The 20,911-nt window shown below is 38.8% G+C and overlaps 1 protein-coding gene across 1 annotated transcript in view; it reads left to right on the top strand.

The window, feature by feature from the left end:
• Positions 1 to 20,894, top strand: part of LOC127657763 (zinc finger CCCH domain-containing protein 13-like) — a 29,759-nt gene extending 8,865 nt beyond the window's left edge. Inside the window, exons 8-16 of the mRNA XM_052146647.1 lie at positions 3,968 to 4,120; positions 4,212 to 4,341; positions 4,601 to 4,675; positions 4,781 to 4,870; positions 4,995 to 5,137; positions 5,371 to 5,514; positions 11,990 to 12,060; positions 12,146 to 12,250; positions 17,121 to 20,894. Coding sequence (XP_052002607.1) covers positions 3,968 to 4,120; positions 4,212 to 4,341; positions 4,601 to 4,675; positions 4,781 to 4,870; positions 4,995 to 5,137; positions 5,371 to 5,514; positions 11,990 to 12,060; positions 12,146 to 12,250; positions 17,121 to 17,257 — 1,048 coding nt within the window. The 3' untranslated portion in view covers positions 17,258 to 20,894. The remainder of the gene's footprint in view (positions 1 to 3,967; positions 4,121 to 4,211; positions 4,342 to 4,600; positions 4,676 to 4,780; positions 4,871 to 4,994; positions 5,138 to 5,370; positions 5,515 to 11,989; positions 12,061 to 12,145; positions 12,251 to 17,120) is intronic.
• Positions 20,895 to 20,911: the final 17 nt, after the last annotated feature.

The following is a 20,911-nucleotide window of genomic DNA, read 5'->3' as shown; positions in this document are numbered from 1 at the left end:
ATATATTATTATTAAACAACTCTATTTTTCTTAGTACTGCCTATATCTCAAGTACAATATGTGTGCAGGGCCCGGTTTTTCAAAAGTAATCCACTAGGATTTTGGATAACGGATTGGATCAAATCTTGAAAATGGGTTTTTCAAAAGAAAAAACGGATTACATAATCGGATTAGATCACGTAATCCAATCTTGGTTTTGATCCAGATCGAACCTTTAGTTTGGGTTTTTCAGAACTTTTTTGTAGGATTTGGATCACATTGATCCAAAAAATCTGGATTAAGCTGATCCCATCAGAAGGGTGGATTCAGCGTGGATTTCATGCCCAAAATGTAATGAAAACTTCAAAAATGTATCAAATAATACTATATTTGGATCATGCAGTATCTTACAAGATATCCTATTTATTCATAAGGTTTTAATTGTATTTGTTCATCCGTCAGGCTACAGTGATTAGGTAGGCTTTAACGTATTCAGCCTTTCAGTATAGGCCTACAGCAAAATAGAAAGAGTTTGGCCTCGTAAAATAATCCCCCAAACAGCTGTCAAAATTGACCAAAAACAATAAAATTTTATTCTGTCACTAACTGATATATATATATATTCATCACAATCGAAAATATTTTTGTTTTTAGAATATTTATTAGTGATGCATGCAATGATTACAGAATAACCAAAAAAATGCAAAGAATGGCAATCACTGATTTTTGAAATCCAAAACAAATCCAAATCAGAAATAGTGTCTAACTATTGCGTCCCTTGTTGCACGTCCTGTTTGCTCGTTCTGGCAGAATGCAGGAGGTTGGTTAGGGTCTCCAAGGGGCTCAGGTGCATCATTGTCAGCACAGAGAGGGACATTGCGCTTAGTAGCGATGTTGTGCAGGACAATACAGGCAAGGGTTATGTTGCATGCTTTCTGTGGTTCCGCTCTCAGGTGGTTAAGGCATGCAAAGCGCCTCTTATAAACTCCATTTAAATGCTCAATTGCACATCTTGCTCTGCAATGAGCAGTGTTGAAGCGTGCCTGCGCCGGTGTATTTGCTGTTAGAAAAGGAGTCATCAGCCATGGTAGGAGTGGGTAGGCACTGTCTCCTAATATTATGCCATCCGGTCGGTTGGTTTGGAGGTCTCTATATAGAGCGCTCTCCCTCAGGATGCGTGCATCATGGACAGACCCAGGCCACTTGACAACGCAGTTGGTGATGATGAGGTCAGCATCACACACAAGTTGGACATTGATGCTGTGCCTCCCCTTTCTGTTTATAAACTCCCATTCATTCTCACGAGGTGCTTGTATATGCACATGTGTGCAGTCGATTGCTCCAATAGTATTGGGCATATTCCCCAAAAGAAAAAAGCTGCGCTTGGCCTGGGCAATCTGGTTGTCCTTTGGAAAAGAAACAAATTCATTGACCAGGCTGGCCAGTGCGATTGACACATCTCTCACCACATCACACACAGCTGATTTCACCACTCCCATATAGTCACCAACAACTTGATAGAAAGTCCCACATGCATAAAATCAGAGAGCAATGAGGATCTGGTCTTCCACAGACAGACCGTGACTCCTTTGGGTTCTGTGTTGAAGTTTTGGCCTGATAAGGTTCACAAGGTATTCTTGTTCTTGTTCACAAGGCCTTCCCAAAGCGAAACCGGACATACTGCTCCTCAGTGGTGTATTGCTCCAGTGGCTTGGTACGTTCAACATACACCCTTTGACGGTATCCTCTCCTGGCAAAGTGGTGGTGGCGGTGGACAACACCTGCCATTTCACTGTCTCTCTGTGAATCCTCTGAGAAAGGCTGATTTATATGGCTGTGTAGTTGGTCTTTTCAAACACACCTATTACAACTGATCAGTTTTGGCTTATGTTCGATTGAGGCAATTGGACCCAAGGCCTATAATTGATGAACAATGTTCACTATAGTAAAGCAATGGAACCATGGACTCAAGAAGCTGTAACTTCACTGCTGCTGAAAACAATGCACTACTAGAGGGTTTTCGGTGCCATTATGGAACAATAGTGGGAAGTTTTAATTCTGCTAAGGATACCAACAAAAAGAAAAATGATGTTTGGATTTTAATCACAGAAAATGTGAATGCCATAGGGTCTGGCCAGAGGAGGACCACAGACCAAATCAAATTGCGGTGGAAGAATCTTAAGGCCAGGGCAACAAAGGACCATGCTGAAGCCAAAAACCCACAAACAGGCAACAAGCCATTTAAGAGGGAGATTACACAGATGTGGTCCTCGACATCATTGGAGGTGAGAAGTCGCAAGCTCTCCATGGTATTCAAGGTGTTGTAGGGGATGGCGAGCCTTGGATTGAGGAGGAGGAGGAGAATCTGCCAGTTCCTCCTGAGGCTGATCCAGAGAGCGTATTTATATTGAATCTCAGCTCTGTTCCTGTGGAAGAAGCTGGATCCTCATTGGTTGAGCCAGTGGTAGTTGCCACAGGATCTCAGAGGAAAGGCTTGAAGCGCCCTTCATCAAACAAAGATGATGATTACAAGGCACTTCTGCAAAAAGAGACTGAAAGGGCAGAAGCACAGCTTCGTCTGGCAGAGGAACAACTGACTCTGACCAAACTGCAGCAAACCAAGGCCAGACTTGAGATCCGCCTCCTAAAGGCTACGCTCAGACAAGCTGGTCTCTCCACATCAGATGAGGAAGTCTGAAATTATTGTGGAGTATTTGACATTAAGTCTTATTTTTTATTCAATACATCTATATTTGGAACTTGTTATAAATATCCTCAATGTACAGTGTTTGTGTTGTAGGTCTCAGATGAGCGGACTGCTGGAAGAGGATGGGGTGGGGTTTTTCTTGTTTTTAGTTTTTTTTTAAATGTGTGTGTTTTCATTTCAAATAAAAATAAACTTATATTGACCCCACACTGGCTATTCTACTTGTTGCTCTTTACATATCTATAGTTCTACATTGTGATTTCCTATCCTGTTTGAGCACTGGTTATCCAGATTTGGTGATCCTGAAAAGTTCCTATCCGGATCAGATTGATCCAATCCGATGTTGCTTTGAAAAACTGGCTCAAAAGTAATCTGGATTACGTGATCACGGATCGCAAAAAAAAGGATGACTAAATCCGGATCAATTTTATCCGGATTAAACCTTTTGAAAAACCGGGCCCTGGTGATTTAATAATTTTTTTTAGGATTAATTTAATGTGTTAATATCAATTTAACATTTGCATCTGGGTTACAGTGTGGCACTTACAATGGGAGCAAATGTGGCCAATCTGAAAATATAAAAATACTCACTGTTTCAAAAGTATAGCCACAAGACATAAACAGTATGCTTCTTACCATTATTTTAATGTGATTAAATCACCTACTAACCGTTTCTGTGTGAAGTTATTTCTGATTATACAACTTTGTTGCCATGATGATGTAACGCTGTAAACACTTAATACCCTCATAGTCGATGTAAATAACTTTACAGCTCAAATAATACATGAGTTTTAACATAAGAATTAATGTAAGTGCTTTTATTACATTATAAGCTTTACACTGTGTTTAAATCCTTCAAGAATTGGCCACATTCACTCACTGTAACCTCCAATTTGGCTTTTTTAAAAGAAAACAAGGCATTTTGGTGTTGTTGTTGTTGTTTGTGGTAATCACCATTATGCCATGAATGCTGTCATTTGAACTTGCATTGAACCCAAAATACTCCTTTAATCATGAAATGAACCTTGAACCATCAAGTCTACCTTGGACAGATCGACAAACTCAGTTGCAAAATGGATTACTGTTGACTGTAGGCCAATGATAGTCTTTTGCTCAGTGTTAAGGATATTCAATTGATTTAATTAAGTAGCATGTTATGTAATTTATGACAACATTCTGCACTCAGTTATAATGTCTGCTCTGAAATCTGAACTATGTAAATTATTTATAATCTACTGAAGCATTACTTATCCACTTATATCTGTTTCTTTTGTAATCTAGTTTTCTGTCTCATTTGGAAGAAAAAGTGGAGAGTGACATAATGCACTTTACCGTCTGTGACATCATTAACAAGCACTGCCCACGATTCCGCAAGGTGTATGTGCCGTATCTCACCAACCAATCATATCAGGACAAAACGTATCAGAGATTAATGTGAGTATTTGTTTACACTGTGTTTTGTTCCATGCCCTTTTCCTCTTTCATTTTTGACCAGTTCATTTTCTTGTTTTCATTCTTTTCTTAGGGATGGGAGTCATGAATTCCGTAGAGTTGTGGAAAAGTTAGAGCTTAACCCCGTTTGTCAACGACTGCCTTTACGTTCCTTCCTCATCCTGCCGTTCCAAAGAATCACACGCCTAAAACTGCTAGTGCAGGTAATTTCTTTCCCTATCCTGTTTGAATCTGCCCCTCACATTTTTCTGTGCCATGAACCACTGAATGCCATGCATTCTGCAAATTATTCAAGAGCTCACTAAAAGCTCTTTCTCTTGACTTTGATCTCTGAAATTGCCTTCTTAAACAAAGACCAAGATGTTACAATGAAAGGCCGAGAAAACAACAACAACAGTGCATCAGAAATATATGATGTCATACTGTATAAAACACATACATGTATCTTTTCTTTGTCGTTAGAATATTGTAAAGAGAACAGATTCAAAGACCAATGATGAGGCACAGGCCATTAAAGCAATGAAACTACTGGAGAAGGTGAGATCTCTGTGAAATAGTATTTATGATTTTCTTCCGCATCTCCACATCAGAATTTCTCATCAGTTCTTTGTCTCCATCCCCTTCTTTATTGCTTCTTTACAGATGATCCAGGACAGTAATGAGAGTATCTCTCAAATGAAGAACATTGAGTCACTTGTGTCCCTCAATGCCAAAGTTGACTTTGAGTGTAGGGTGAGCATTAGATACATTAAACACAATCTTTGGAAAGAACATATGTGCTTTATGTCGTCTACATATAATGTATAGTGTGTAATGAAAGTTCATAGCAACTGTGTTTTGACTTTGTGTTTGTTAGACTCTTCCATTGATCAGCCAGTCTCGTAGGCTGGTGCGAGAGGGGCCCGTAACTGAACTGAGAGACTTCTCCCTGAAGGAGACAGAGAGAAGTGTTTATATGCACCTTTTCAATGACTACCTCCTGCTCTCTTTGTGGAAAGAGTAGGTTTTAAAGTTATTTGGTGGATTTGTAGTTATTACAATTTCAAATTCAGATTTCTGAAGATGTATAGTTATTCTGTTTTGACTTTGCATAGCAACATACGTAATGTCATTCATGTCATTCTTTGATAAATTGATAAACAAAGGCTTTTCATGTTTAGTCTAATGTAAAGGATTCCTGGTGCTGTTTAAAGCATTTCAATTTTCTTTCGTTTTCTCTTTCTATTTGAAAGTGGATGTCGGTTTACAGTTATAGACCATGCTCCCATCTCAGAGCTGCGGGTTGAGAACTGCAGGTTCAAACTACATTCCTTAAAGAAAAACCTGTTCCGTCTGTACATGGGTCCCAAAGCCGTGCTGCTGCGGACAGATACACAGTAAGTGTGTTAGTGTGCATGTTTGTTTGTGAGGAGAACACAATTTTGTTTATGCAGTGTTTTGAAGTAGTCCTTATAATCGCATCATTACACTCTTATAAGTAAATTACAGTATCAGTGTCAATGTCAGTGCAAGGTTTTTCATTTTCCACTCTGAAACCAAAACCAACAACACTTAAACATTATACATGTATTTGAAATGGTAAATATTGAAAAGTTGAACTAATTAAAGCTGCACAATAGAAGATTTGTTTAATGAAACAAAACTGCAACACTCCTTTAGCTTAGCAGGTGTTTGACTGTAACCAGAGACGTCTCCTAGCAACCCAACTGATAAACAATGGTGCAACGCTAGCAATTTGTGCTACAGGTGTACGATTATCAAAAGAGAGTATAATTTACCATGTTTTATACACCTGTTTCTGCAGGCGTTTTTTAAAACGCTTTAATATATATTAATGTAGGAACTTTGACTCATTTATCGATATTAATAAAAGTGAACGTTTATCACTTACTTTGTATATCTCACTGAATGTTGTCATTTTTGTGTGACGTCACACTTGCATCTCGGCGAATTTGGAGTTTAAAATTTCCGCACAAGTTTCCCAGTTGGAATTCCAAGTTCAAGTGGCTTTGCATTGCACTTTTTAGTAGTAGGAAGTTGGAAAATCAGACTTTCCAAGTTGAATATAATGCACCAGAAGTACCAGCTGTCACTTGTTCTGGCTGGGGAAAATACGCTGTTCAGTCTGTCACTGTCACATTGTTCGGGATTGCATCACTGCAGTTTGGATGAATGTTTATTTGTTAACTGTTTGGCGAAGTTCTTTTCTTGCTATAATGCTTGGATATATTGTTTGGAAAGGTTGATGAAACTTATATTGCGTGTCATGTTCATATGAATCGAACAATATCTACATCCCAAAGAAACCCAAGATCAAAGGACTTAATGACTACAGACCCATCAGACCCATCCGATGTCTGTGGTCATGAAGTCATTTGAGAGACTGGTGTTGGCTCACCTGAAGGACATCCCTGAACCATTTCTGGATCCCCTGCAGTTTACCTATCAAGCAAACAGGTCTGTGTATGATGCAGTCAATATGGGACTGCATTACATACTTCAGCATCTAGACAGACCAGGGACTTATGCAAGGATACTATTTGTTGACTTCATTTTGGCTTTTAACACCATCAACCCTGCTCTCATATGGACTAAATTAACCCAGCTCTCTATTCCTGCCTCTATCTGTCAGTGGATCACCAGCTTTCTGACAGCAGTTATTGAGAATGGGGAAATTCACCTCCAGCACATGTACATTCAGCACTGGTGCCCCTCAGTGACGTGTACTCTCCCCACTACTCTTCTCCCTGTACACAAATGACTGCATCACCAAGGTCCCCTCTGTGAAGCTGCTGAAGTTTGCAGATGACACTACTGCCATCAGCTTCATCCAGAATGACGATGAGTCTGCAAACAGAAGGGAAGTTTAACAGCTGTTTAGAGCTGAACACGCATAAAACAGTGGAGATGACAGTGAACTTTAGGAGGAACACCCCAACATTACACCCGCTCACCATTCTGAACAGCACTGTGGCAGCAGTGGAGTCATTCAGGTTCCTGGGCACTACCATCTCACAGGACCTGAAGTGGGAGACCCACATAGACTCAATTTTGAAAAAGGCCCAGCAGAGGTTGTACTTCCTTTGCCTGGTGAGGAAGTTCAACCTGCCACAGGCACTGCTGATACAGTTCTACTCAGCAGTCATTGAGTCTGTCCTCTGCACCACTATAAAGGCCTGGTGGGGATCAGCTACCAAGTCAGACATCAGAGGACTTCAAAGGATAGTTCGGACTGCTGAGAGAATTATTGGTGCTCCCCTACCCACCCTGCTAGAACTGTACACAACCAGAGTGAGGAAAAAGGCTGGTAAAATCACTCTGGACCCCACTCACCCAGCCCACTTCCTTTTCCAACAGTTGCCCTCTGGCCGGCGCTACAGAGCAATGAGCACCAGAACTGTCAGGCACAGGCACAGTTTTTTCCCTTAGGCCATCCACCTCATGAACAGTTAAAACTGCAAAACACTTTCCTTTTGTCAATACAACCATGTGCAATATTCAATTAATCTGTACCTACTTAAATCCATCTTTCTTTTATATTCTTAAACACATCCTACCTCTTCTTCAGTACATCACCTGCACATAACTGTATTTTTGTATATAAAATATTTGATCAAGGTTATTGCTCTATTGTATATCTTTTTTATATCACTATATGTATATATTTTTAAATGTATATGTTTGTATGTATGTATATATGGTTGCATTTGCACTGGAAGCTTCTTTCACCATGACAAATTCCTTGTGTGTGTAAGCATACTTGGCAATAAAGCGCATTCTATATGTCCGGTGAACTTACTGTAACATGTTTACTAATATTCATGACTTTTGAGAATTTTATAACATTGCTGTAGATTCCAGGTTCCCTTAGAGTGTGTGCCGCTGCTTTCTCATTTCTTTTAACCCAGTCACAGAAATGCACAAGCTATCAATTATTGTCCTTTTAGCAGTCTGTTTACAAGTCTGTTTAAAAGGTACAAGTTACTACAATGTAGTTCCCCATAAAATGTACAATCATCTCAAGTTGTTTAAAATGTACCGATTTTATAGTGCAGTAATGTACATATAAATTTTTGTTTTGTGTGTATCCATTATAACTGCTAAAGTAATAATTAAACATTTTATTGTAATTTTTACATTGCGTATTTCTGCATGTTATTTTCATGTTTAATAAGGTATATATCATCCCATCATTATTAATTTGTCAATTTATATGTTTTTAGTAGGGCTGTTAATCACCAATTACATGGTGTCCCGATTAATTAATCGCATATACAAATATTTGCTGAAAGCCCCTCATATAACAATAATTCAATATATAATGATGAAATAATTATACATAGTTATATTTAAATATATATATAAATAAAAAATATTCATTTTTTTTTTAATTTGTCAATCAGTTCGAGATTTATTATGAGGGCTTGTTTAAGGACCCGTCAATTTACACCAGCGTCAGACATGCCCTCATAATAAATGCTTGTGTAGTGTCTCGGGTGCTTTGCGTCATAAACATAAAATGTTTAGGTCACTGTGTCAAGTTAAATAATGTTTAATATTTAGAACACATCTTGAGATCGATTAGTTTGAATTTGCGCTCGATCAAATGTTTTGAACGCAAGAACGTAATATGTTTTCTTCACTGTATAAACTGTGAGTTGCCATACAGCTGAAATTTCACTTACTGCCCTCTGGAGTAAACAGGTGGTACTACAAGCTTGCATTTCTCAGGAATCTTCCTTATTACGGTCCGGGGGCATTGCGATTAATTGTGTAAAATTTTTTAACGCGTTATTTTTTATAAAATGAATTTCACCGAATTTCCGTGTTAAATCGACAGCTCTAGTTTTTAGTTTACTGTGTTATTGTGCAGTATGGCTGCAACTAACTATTATTTTGATAATCGACTAATCTAACGATTATTAGAAAGATTATTTGAATATTCGGTTGATTATTGCAGCAATTAATCATTAGCTCTTAGCCGACTTTTCAGCTTGTGCCTAGACTTAAAAGGTTGTATTAAACATGCTTACTAACAATAAAGAGGACAAAATCATCTTTTAAAAATATCTCTAAATGACATTCACTGAATTCCAAGGAAAATTTTGTTTTTTAAGTTTAATTCAGTAAAAATTAACTGCAAAAACAATTGTAATCAAGAGTTTTTGTCTTATTTTCCATTGTTTTCCACATATTCTCTAAATCAAGTCTAAATATCTTATATGTTGCTTCTCAGGTAAATGTATCTTTTAGATATCTTTAGATAAAATGTTTTTAGATATTTAAAAATATTTTTTCTTCTGTAGTATAGCTACTAATGTAAATGTACGTCGTTTTAGATATTAATTTTGGAAAACAAGCCAAAAAAGACTGATCAAAAACTTTGTTGCAGTGTATAATGGGCTACACTCTCTCACCTTTATTTTCACTTCGATCCATCTTTAGCTCACAAAAACAGTCTTAATCTTCTTAATAGAGCTGCATATCACCAATTTACTTCACAATAAGATACACATGTGACACATAGGCTACAGTATATTATGATTCAATCCATTGCAATCCATCATGTTATTAATCTAGCTACAGCAAATGCACACGAGGGACGGGCGTCCCCGCGCCAGAGAGTGCCTCAGTCAGGTGCAGTTTCAATCTCTCCCCTTCACGTGACTCATAGACGTGGCGTTGACCACACAGAGAAATGCCATTTTTGTAGTTTGTTTATGATGCCCTTCCTTATTATTTGAACTTTAATAAAGGATGCATTAAAGATTTAATGCCAGGTTGTTTGCTTTTAAGATGCTCTGACATGCAGGTTTTGCTTCAAGGGAATGCCAGATCTGGCTCTGCTTTACTTCACGATGACAGTGCTTCTGTATTTCCTTTTTTTCCATTATAATTCCATTATATCTTGAGATCTACATCACCTGAAGCTGTTTGGAAAGTTTAGAGTGCCTCTGGACATGTGTTTTCTTCCACTCCTCAGTCAGGCGTGAGCTGCTGTGCTCCTCTCTCACGTCATCATTAGAGTTTCATATGATCTCATGTTACGTTAAATGAGATCAAACGACTATTTGACAATGAAATTTTTTTTTATTGTTGACGTTGTCGATAAAGTTGACTAATCTGACAGATTTATCTTTTAGTATTTTACTTGCATTATCAACTGAGGCTGTGCAATATAAAATAAAATAACAAAGTCTCCCATTGAACTCATATCATGAGTTTCACCTCTGAGTTGAGATTTATCCGGTGTCCATGCTGCGTTCATTAATGAGAACACACGCTCCATAGATGCATATGTCCCAGGCAGGCATAAAACTAACTCCATGACCTTGGTTAAGACTCCGAAGTTTATGGCCTTGCTCTCCAGCTCACGAAAAACTTCTGTCCATCTCTCAGACACGGCTGGCTTGTTCATGCTCCAATCAGTGATGTGACGAGTGACAAAGATTTTCACGCAAGCCAACTCATTAAAGAGCATGGTTTCATCAATCAAACTGAGAGCGGGTATTCTGGAGTGGAAGTGTTCGAGGCTACTCTGAATGTCTTTCCAATCTGGAATGTCTCTCAGTAGGGCCCACTCAAGTTTTTCTGTGGTCTCCAGTGAGCAGCTCCGATTTTGGAGGTAATCCACCGATGCTAAATCTAATTTCTCACTGCACAAAAGAAATCATCCGCTCGCATGTCACTAGCTTCAACCAGGGCATTCAACTGCTTTTTAATATCAAAGGGTATGAATGATTCCTCCAGCCTGGCCTGCAAGACTTTTTCAGGTCATGAATGTGCAAAGCTATGGACGTGCACAACAGAATGATAAGTAAAATTCCTTCACTTGTGTGCACCTTGTCAGATTTGGAACTTTGCTTCACAAAAAAAAACAAAAAACGCTAACACTTGGTGTGGCGCACTTAATTTTAGCAGTATCCACATGCTTTTTTGTATGAACATGCTGTGTGATGTCGGTGCTGGCTCCATGGGAAAAAGCAAGCTCCACAAATCTCACACCTCACTTTACTAGGATCTGTCTGTGACTCCTTTTTAGAAATGTAATCTATTTTTGAAGAGCATCATTAAATGGACATGCACACTTCCTTGACATTTTTCCAGCTGCAGTTTCATCTGTGTGCTCTTTCAAACTGACTCTTCATTCATTAATCATTTCACTAACTGGACATCTATTGATAGGGGATTGTGATTGGATAGTTTAATCCAATCATGCACTTCAAATAACATGGTGTGATTGTATTGGTTTACAAGCCGTATCCTTGGCTACCTTTGATTAGAACACTCACGTGACTGAGAAAGCCTGCATAGGTGATAGAGAAATTTTAGGAGAGGGGAAATGTGGGACAAAACAAGATTTTTTCAGAATAAGTAGGGACACAAGAAAAAGTGCTTAAATAGGGGCCAGTCCCGGAAAAAATGGATTTCTGGCCACACAACGTAAAGTGTCTTTCCGCAAATTGCTTGCAATTTTATGTAACAACCCCAGATGTCGCTAGAGAGCACCAAGTTCCATAGTGCAGCTTTAAACTAATTTTAATAGTGTGTAATAGAGGACAGTAGATTCACTTATTGACCTGTTTCAGTGACGTCACTTTTCCCTGCAGACGCCATATTTGTGATCATCACTCGGAGGGACCAATGGCAGTGAATGGAAAAACATCAAAAATTAAAAAATTAAAAAAAAAAAAAACAGAAAAAGGTCATACAGGTCTGAAGGCAAAAATATAAAACATTTCAGATAGTCAAGGGTTTTGCAGTCTAGTTTTGATGGATGTCACTGGGAAGCTGTCACCTTGAACTTGGATTAATCAGCGCCCATCACACATTTCCCTCCTCTTTCCTCAGAGCTGATAAACTGCGCTGGATATCAGCACTCTCACGCCCTTATCCTGAGATTGACTTCAGTGCAGTCGAGGGTACGTGCTGCTTTCTACTCCAAAGAACACTGCAATATCAATCTAAATAGTCTCATATTATTTTTGTATTTGTTCTTCTTTGCAGATTTTGTTCAAATGCAGTGCATTAGAGCCTTTGTTGCCCAGCAACCAGATGAACTCAGTTTGGAGAAAGCTGATGTATTATTAGTTCACAAGCAAAGTACTGATGGTGAGTTATAATGTTTATCACATAGAGGAAAGATCCTTAGTAACATTTTCCAAAGAATCCTACATAGAATCATTATATTTTGCAACTGTATGGAGGCCACTGAAATGTGGTTTCTTCCACTCACAGTACACTGCAACACATGCAATGTACTATAGATATAGTACGATAGATCAGAGCCATTTTCAAAAACATGACCAGTCCCTCTATAGGAACATGAGGTAGGTTTCGTACTCAATGGTACTGTACTTGCTCAATAAGGAATACAGCATAAGTAATTAAGGAGACAAAAATATTGGAAGTCCTGCAATACAAAAGTTTCAAATTTGCTCAGAGAAGTACAAGCAGGGAGCCTGGGTAGCTAAGGAAGTATTGATGCTGACTACCACCCCTGGAGTCATGAGTTCGAATCCAGGGCATGCTGAGTGAATCCAGCCAGGTCTCTTTAACCAATAGGCTGTAGGTTAAAAATTGGCTGGGTTGCTAGGGAGGGTAGAGTCACTTGGGGTAACCTCCTCAAGGTCACTATAATGTGTGGTTCTCGCTCTCAGTGGGGCACATGGTGAGTTATGCATGGATCCTGCAGGGAATAGCACGGGCCTCTACACGTGCTACGTCTCTGCGGTAATGCGCTCAACATTCTGTGCTCGGCAAACGTGATAAGATGCACGGATTGATGGTTTCAGACGTGAAGGCAACTGAGATTCGTCCTCTGCCACCCGGATTGAGGTGAGTCACTATGCCACCACGAGAACTTAGAACCCACTGGGAATTGGGCATTCCAAATTGGGGAGAAAATCAAGAAAAAAAAGAGAAGTACAAGCAGAGAGGAAAATGAGTGACAGTGGTAAAATAATGGATTTAGGATCGAGTCATGTACTCTCAGAAGAGATGTCTTTAGACGTTTCTTAAAAATTGCAAGGAAATCGGCCGTTCAGGTGGAGTTGGGAAGATTGTTCCACCTGCAAAAAATGGTAGAAGTGAAAGTTCGGGAAAGTGACTTTTTACCTACCTATATGAGATCACAGGCTTCTGGAGGGCAAATAGAGTTGAAGAATTAAGTATAGATGGGGTGTGCGGACACAGTGGCTGTTCTATAGGCAAGTATCAATACATCAAACCATGGGCAGCCAGTGCAATGGGATAAAGAGAGGCATGACTTGCGATTTCTTGGACTTGTTCCAGGCCAAGCACGCCATTTCGTTTGCAGAGGTTTAGTTGTACAAGCAGGAAGTCCTGCTAGAAGAGCATTGCAGTAGTCCAGTCTAGATATAAAAAAGCCTGTATGAGGAGTTGTTTAACATGCTCAGAGTTTGAAAAGCTTTGATCTTCCTAATGTTGTACAATGCAAATCTGCATGATCAGGTTGTCTTTGTGATGTGGTCAGTGAAATTCATCAAAGACTACCCCAAGGTTTATGGCTGTCCTGGATGGTGTAATCACTGACAAAGTTGTGAAGTTGTGTGTAACATGGCTAAAATGGGAAGGGAGGAGGCGAGAACTGGCTGAACAGTCAAAGTAATATTTAATTTAAACAAAAAGACACAAACACAAATACACACAAGGCAGCTGTGTGTGGCTCTCTCTCTCCCGAACTTTTGAATTCCACTGCACTTATCCCTCTCCTCTGCTGATTAGCCCGATTGGGGTCCGGGGATGCATAGTCACAGAGTGATGGGGAAGAGGGAAAAACAAAACAAAAAGAGGAGAGGGAAAGGGCAAGGTGGGCTGACAGTGAGAGAGAGAGAGGAGAGAGAGAGAAAAAAAACTTGCTTGCCGGTTCCCAGACACACCATCACCTGGTCCTTGATCACTCCTCCACCCTCTGGCAGACAACAGCTACTCCTCACCGGGCGGACCAGAGCAAGTCCTATGACCCCTGGCAGATGGAATGCCCCTCTGCATTTTGGCAGCCGGTAGGGAACTACCCAGCCCCTGGCAGCAAGCCCCTCCTCCCCTCGTGGCTGGCGGCCGTTCCTCCATGTCCAGGTGGCCGGCAGCAACTTCTCCGTCCCCTGCTCCTTCCTTCCCGGGCTTTGGCACCAATGTAACAATGTTAAAATGGGAAAGGAGGAGGCGAGAACCAGCTAAAGTCAAAGTAATATTTCATTTAAACAAAAAGACACAAATACACACACTGCAGCTGCGTGTGGCTCTCTCTCCCGAACTGCCACATTCTGCTGCAGGACAATGGCGGACAATAAACATAACAATTCTCAAGAGCAATTTTTGAAGGGGACACCAAGGGTTTTTTTGTTGTTGCCCCATTTGCATTTGTCTTATTTTATTTCTTAAACAATTATTTTAAGAATATATCATTATATTATTTACAATACACATATTTTAATGATATTTTAGGGGGGGGCAACCCTCAGATAGGGGGTCCTGACCCCCCGCGATTTCCGCCTATGGCTGCACTTATCCCTCTCCTCGGCTGATTAGCCCGATTGAGGGCCGGGCGTGTGTAGTCATGGCCCAGACCTGGCCTCCCCTCCTCTTCATCACATCTTGTTTCTCGGGACAACGAGAAACTCTGTCTTTGCTAGATATAGCTGGAGATGATGTTCTTTCATCCAACACAAAATGTCTACCAGGCAGGTCAAGATCCATGTGGTTTAGCGTTTGATCATCATGCTGGAATAAGAGATAGAGTTGTGTGATTACTGTGTAGCAGTGGTTGGAAAAGCCATGTGCCAGAATAATAGGTTCAAGTGATGTTGTGTATATTAAATAAGTGCACTGAACCCTGAGGTTCTCTGGTACATAGTTGGTATGACTTCGACACTGCTCTCCTCCAAGATCCCCTAAAATTACTCCCTTTAAGGTAAGAGTCAGACCTGTGGAGTGCACATTCTGTGATGCTCAGGCATCACCTCTTGTGGGAACATACAGCCTATTGGTTAATAGCCCTAATATTTAACTACAAGGCTGAATCATCCAGTGCTGGATTGGCTCTAAGCTAGTGGCTCTAAAATCACTAGTGCTGATGTAGAATTTTGGCCTAGAAAAGCATGCTGGCCAAGATCATTGTAAATAAAAATTTTAAATAGTGGTGCACGGTTCAGGAAATTTAAGGCAGATACAATCACCAATATTTCTTTTTAAATCATTATTGTCCTTTGCCACACCTTTGCAAATTATATACTGTATTATGTGAATTCCTTACAAAAAACAGACTTGACAGTTACAAATTGTTCTGTTGTCACTATCAAAGGCCATTGTGATTAAGCATCTGAAAGAAGATGATGTGTTTTTTTGAAGGTTAAACTGTTACAGCTGTTATTAGTGGTATTGCGACAAACATTTATGTCTGATTTAAATCAGGGTTCTCGCAAAATAGTGCTGGGATGAGTGAATGATGAGAAATTGACAGTGTGCATGTTCAGTTGACATCAAGAGCATGTGTGTTGGAGAGTAAAACTGAAAGTGTGCATAATCGCTCTTCTGTCACAACTCACATTACACCAAGTATACTTATATTTGTGTTTGCATGTTTATTTGTTGTTTAAATCGTTTTTACATCTGCTTATAGTATCTTTGTCCTTTCTGTGAACTGTACATGTCAGAATTACTACCTTAATGACTCTTGAAAAGGGTCACCTTTTCATACACATTTCTAAAACCAACCGGCATAGTCACTTGAATTACAGCATAGCTGAAAGAGTAAATACACAAATGCTTAGAATTACCAAAATCTCGCCCTCCAGTCTGCAATGTCATGCTTCGAAGTTAGCAATGTATGTGATTTAGTGTGTGCTGCAATTAAAAAAAGATGAATCTTGGCAGGATAGCCGATCATAGATGTAAGCTAAAGATCGGTGGCTGATCGAACGGTGCATCCTTAGTTTTAAGTTATCCAAGATAGAATGTAAATGAAGTCAAAAGCAACTGGATTTGGTTCTGTATCTGAAAATGTTTAGTCACTTATCTTAGAGGCCTCTAAACCACCCCTGCATGGCAGCCATCTTTGTGTTAAGGTGCACAACAAATTTTGGTTATGCAGATGTTAACGGAAACCACAGTATCTCAGCTCAGGATGGTCCTAGCTCCTTGGAACAAATTCTTTTTAGCTTTATTATGTCTAGAGCACATTACAAGGTACATGTACACATTAACACTTGGCACATTCTTGTTCCTTAGACTTAGAACTTAAGTCCTAATGTAATGAACTAGATCGCTGGAAGTTCCACTTTTAGGGTCAATTTATATTGGGAGAAGGATTACCTAGCTAAGAATAGTGTGCATGTAGAACATTCCAGGTTTGAGACATCTCTCTTTTTCTAAGGGGGCGAGAAAGTGCAATTTTTTTAACATTTCACCTCAATTTCAGGTTGATTATAGGATCAGGGGGACAGATTTCATCACTGCATGTTCTTCAAACCCTTGCGATGCAGATGTAAAGAAGCTCTCGATAGTGCTTTCTGATACCGCCTCAAAACAGTGAAATTTGCTTGTACCCGGAATTGTCTCACACTTAATCGAACCTATCCTTGAGTTTCTGTTCATGAAGTTAAGTTACTTCTTAGCTTTTGATGTAGATGTATGTAACCCCCTTAATATTCTCGTTGCAAAAGAGGAACATATCTTGTTTTTCCTCCCACCTGGGCCAAGGACATCATTTAAGATATCTACTGAGGACAAAGACCAACACATGAGATACTGATGTCTCCTCACTGCAATTAAAATGAATCAGTTCTTGTATCAATACTGCACTGAGAGTATTGTATATTTATTCTTAACAACAGCCACCAAAACATGTTCCAATTGGACATGAACGTGTCAGGCATGATACTAACGTTGTTAATGTGTTAATGACTAGCATGTTTTGCAAAAACAAACACCCCAAATCTCATTCAAGATTCTCTCGTTTCAGGCTGGGTGGAAGCGACACGTCTCTCAGACAGGCAGCGTGGTTGGGCCCCGGAGTCTCACCTGGAGACAATAGTCAGTGGCAAAGCAAGAAAGCGCAACCTGCTTGACACCATGAAAATTGCTACGGCTGCAATGTGAGGGGGCCTTTAAGATTCTTAAGTGGAATTACTCAACAATTTTAAGCATTACTTCAGAGCCTTATCTGAAAAGAGCTGAAAGACCTGTATGGATTTATGCCTCAATTTCATGAGAAGTTTCTATTTATTTTGTGTGTACACACTGACTGATTTAGGTGACATGCCCTTACCCATGCCAATGGACTCCACTCCTTGTTAGAGGGGCTTTTAAAATGCTGAATTACATCAGCTGGACTCTTCAGCTATCCAATAATTGTTTGCTGAAGACCAAATCAGTTTCTATTTGACTTCCCAACTGTTCAAGTGAAACACATGGTGATGGCTGTTTTACATTTTGGAAGTGGGGAGTCATGGGAGTTTCTGGACCAAAGTTTCAACAACAGTTAGTTGTCTTCGTTATGATATGTGTGACTCGCTGTAGAACTGTGACAGCTGGATATATGAGAGTAATGCAGAATACTGCACAATAATTTTTTTTTTTCACTTGTTATTAACAAATATCACATCCTCTTCAATGTGGAATGTAAACCCTGTCAGACTGTGGCCTTACAGGAAAATGGTATATAGAGGATTTTTTGTTGTGCTCAAGGAAGCACCTTTTAAAAATAGATAAATGTTTATTTGGGATTTGTGGAAAATGTTGGACTTTTCTTTTAGTATCGTGTTCACTTTTTGTGCGCACTTTTATTCAGGACACACTTATGTATAATTACAGATTATGTATTTTTAATGTTTTTTTTTTTAAAGACCAAAAATAGGGCGCAATACCAATGTGTCCACTGTGACTATGCAATGTACATAAAAATAGGTTTTTAACTTTGAAGCTAAAGGTTTTATGTTGTCATGGAATAGTTCGACACCATCTCTGCTCTCCATTCAACCTTTTGCACATACTGCAACTCCAATATGACTTAAAGATAAAAATTTATTTCATGGTTTTGCAGATTACATTTTTATTTTTAAAACCTAAATGGGAATTAAAGTACTGAATTGTTTAAGGAATAGTTCACCTAAAAATGACAATTCAGCCATCATTTACTTACTCTCATGTTGTTCCAAATCCGTATGACTTCTTACACTATGTGGAACACAATAGGAGGTAAACAGAATGATTGCATCAGTTACCCTTCACTTTTGCTGTATGGAAAAAAGATGCAATGAAAGTGAATGGTGACTGGGTCTAACATTAACCATCTTTGTGTTCCACCATAAAAGGAAAGACATACAGGTTTGGAACAATACTTTTCTAGTGATTTCCTTTAAAAATATTTTGGATCAGACATAAAACTTTGTCTGTTTTACAAAAGATGCAGAAGGAACAAGTTACTTCAAAAAACAAAATGATGGGAAAGTAACATTAGTAACATAAGAGTCAAGTGGCACTGTTAAGTAGGAAATCAAATGCTTTAGTGTCATTTACAAGAAGAATCATTTGAACATTTAATAAATGTTTCTCTCAGTATGACAAAAAAAAAGACCAGACTATGAACAGCTTTGTGGCTACTCTCAACCAAACACAAATTACAACATAGAAATTAAAAAAAAACATGAATGGAAAACCGCACAATGTTCAACTTTCAAAATTTTATGATCAACTGAACTGTATTTGAAATATCCACAAATGATTGGTTCCTGAGGCATAACTGAAATCTAAGTGTCCTGACCCGTAATCAAAGGTAGTGGACAGTAAAATGACAATGAAAGTGCAAGCTAAAGCAAACATGTTGTTTTAATGGGGAAGATTGTGATTTATTACATTTATTTTGTGATGTAAAAATCTCTGCTCAAAGGAGCCATGAATATTCTAATCTCAAGCGTGCGGGCACACACACACGCACGTTCACACACACACACAGAGTGAATTTGGCAAACATCCACACATACTCGAAAGTTTGAGCATTTCGAATGAACTTCAGCACCAGTTAAAACATGAACACTTGAGGGCTCACTCATACTCATTAGCATCTGCACTATGTACTAGACCAGTACTATAACCAACTGTTTTATCATGAACTGCTTTATCAGATTTACATTATATAAACATTTCACATGCTGAACAGTCAGTGTCATTTAATAGGAGACACATGCACAAAAACTCCACAAATCCAATCCAAATGTGTTCATGAGAAGGTACAGGTGCTGTTTGGTGAGGAGTCACATTGTAAAACAGGTGAAGTGCACTGGTTCTCTGAAGGACCTAAATCAGTCAGGTAAGTGCTTCGAGATATGGAGAACCAGGGCACTAATTTGGCCCACCCTGAATAGACCTAGTGACCCCAGTTAGAGAACTTCTAAGCAACACACAGCACCATAGAGCAGGGATGGGGACCGCCAAGACCATTTTAGACTGCCCACGGGGCCATTTGAGAAATAATTAGAAAAACAGAAAAATTGCCTTTATTCCATTAACTTTAAAAAATAATAAATACAATTAAAATAATTACTGAAAATAAGTTAAAATAATAACAATGCAAAATATTGCATAATAGAAAGACCTTTTAAAAAAATTGTAATAAAATATTGGTGCGTAAGCATGTAACGGAATGAATAGGTTACTTTCAACCAGCAATCAGAAACAAGCAATAGTATGCAGGCAAATACTTTTGTAAATCGTTGAATGGCCCTTAATAGGAAAATGGTTCCCTACCCCTGCTATAGAGCTACACATCACAGAGCGCTGATGTCATAGCGGCTACAGGTTTTTTTTATTTATGTTTGATTAAATTGTCAATTCTGGCCTAGGCCTGTCACGATAACTACTTTTGGTGAACGATATATTGTCCCAGAAATAATTGTGATAAACGATATTATTGTCATTTTAAAACCACTTTATGCCACGGATATAATGATAATATAATAGCATAATAATGCAAGTATACCCTTTCAAAGAACAATTAACTTTTAATTCTTAAGAACATTTAGACATTGGAATTGGAATGTCAAAGTACGCCCCTCTCCATCTCCAAATACGGTTTTGGTTCCCAGCTCAGAAAAGTGGATGGGATGGTTATGTTTTAGATGAGCTTTTAGGTTGGTTGTATTGACACTTTTCATTACCACTGTTTTTAAACAAAGTCGACATACCGGCCCGGGCTCGACATTAAGAATTGTCATGTGCTTGAAAAGTAAATTGATCATTTACTTGATCAGTCAGAGTAAAAAAAAGTTACTTGTCCGGAGACCAAAAAAAAAGGAAGAAAGCCTCCATCGTCATCATTTACACCAAAGAACCATTAAGAACACAGTGCAGAAAGATGGTAAATCATAACTGAATTTCTTTCTTCTGAGAAACACAAAATTATATTTTTGGCAGAATGCTAGTCACAGTCACTATTCACTGTCACTCCATCTTTTTCTCTCTCATAGACTGAAACTAACATTCTCCCCAACATCTCCTTTTGAGTTCCACGGAAGATAGAAAATCAGACAGGTTTGGAACAACATAAAGTTGAGTAATGATGACAACATTTTTGGTAACACTTTACAATAAGGATCATTACCATTACATATTGCATTAGCTATCATGAACAAACAATGAACAATATTTTACAGCATTTATCAATCTTAGTTAATGTTAGTTACTAAAAAATATATAATTGTTCATTGTGCATGAACTAATGTTAAAATGCACAACTTTTTATTTTAAATATATGAA

Source organism: Xyrauchen texanus, chromosome 17 (genome assembly GCF_025860055.1).
Source record: "Xyrauchen texanus isolate HMW12.3.18 chromosome 17, RBS_HiC_50CHRs, whole genome shotgun sequence".
In the NCBI taxonomy this organism is placed as follows: Eukaryota; Metazoa; Chordata; class Actinopteri; order Cypriniformes; family Catostomidae; genus Xyrauchen; species Xyrauchen texanus.
Note: the sequence above shows the minus strand (reverse complement) of the source record. Positions and strands in the feature narration are given on the sequence as shown.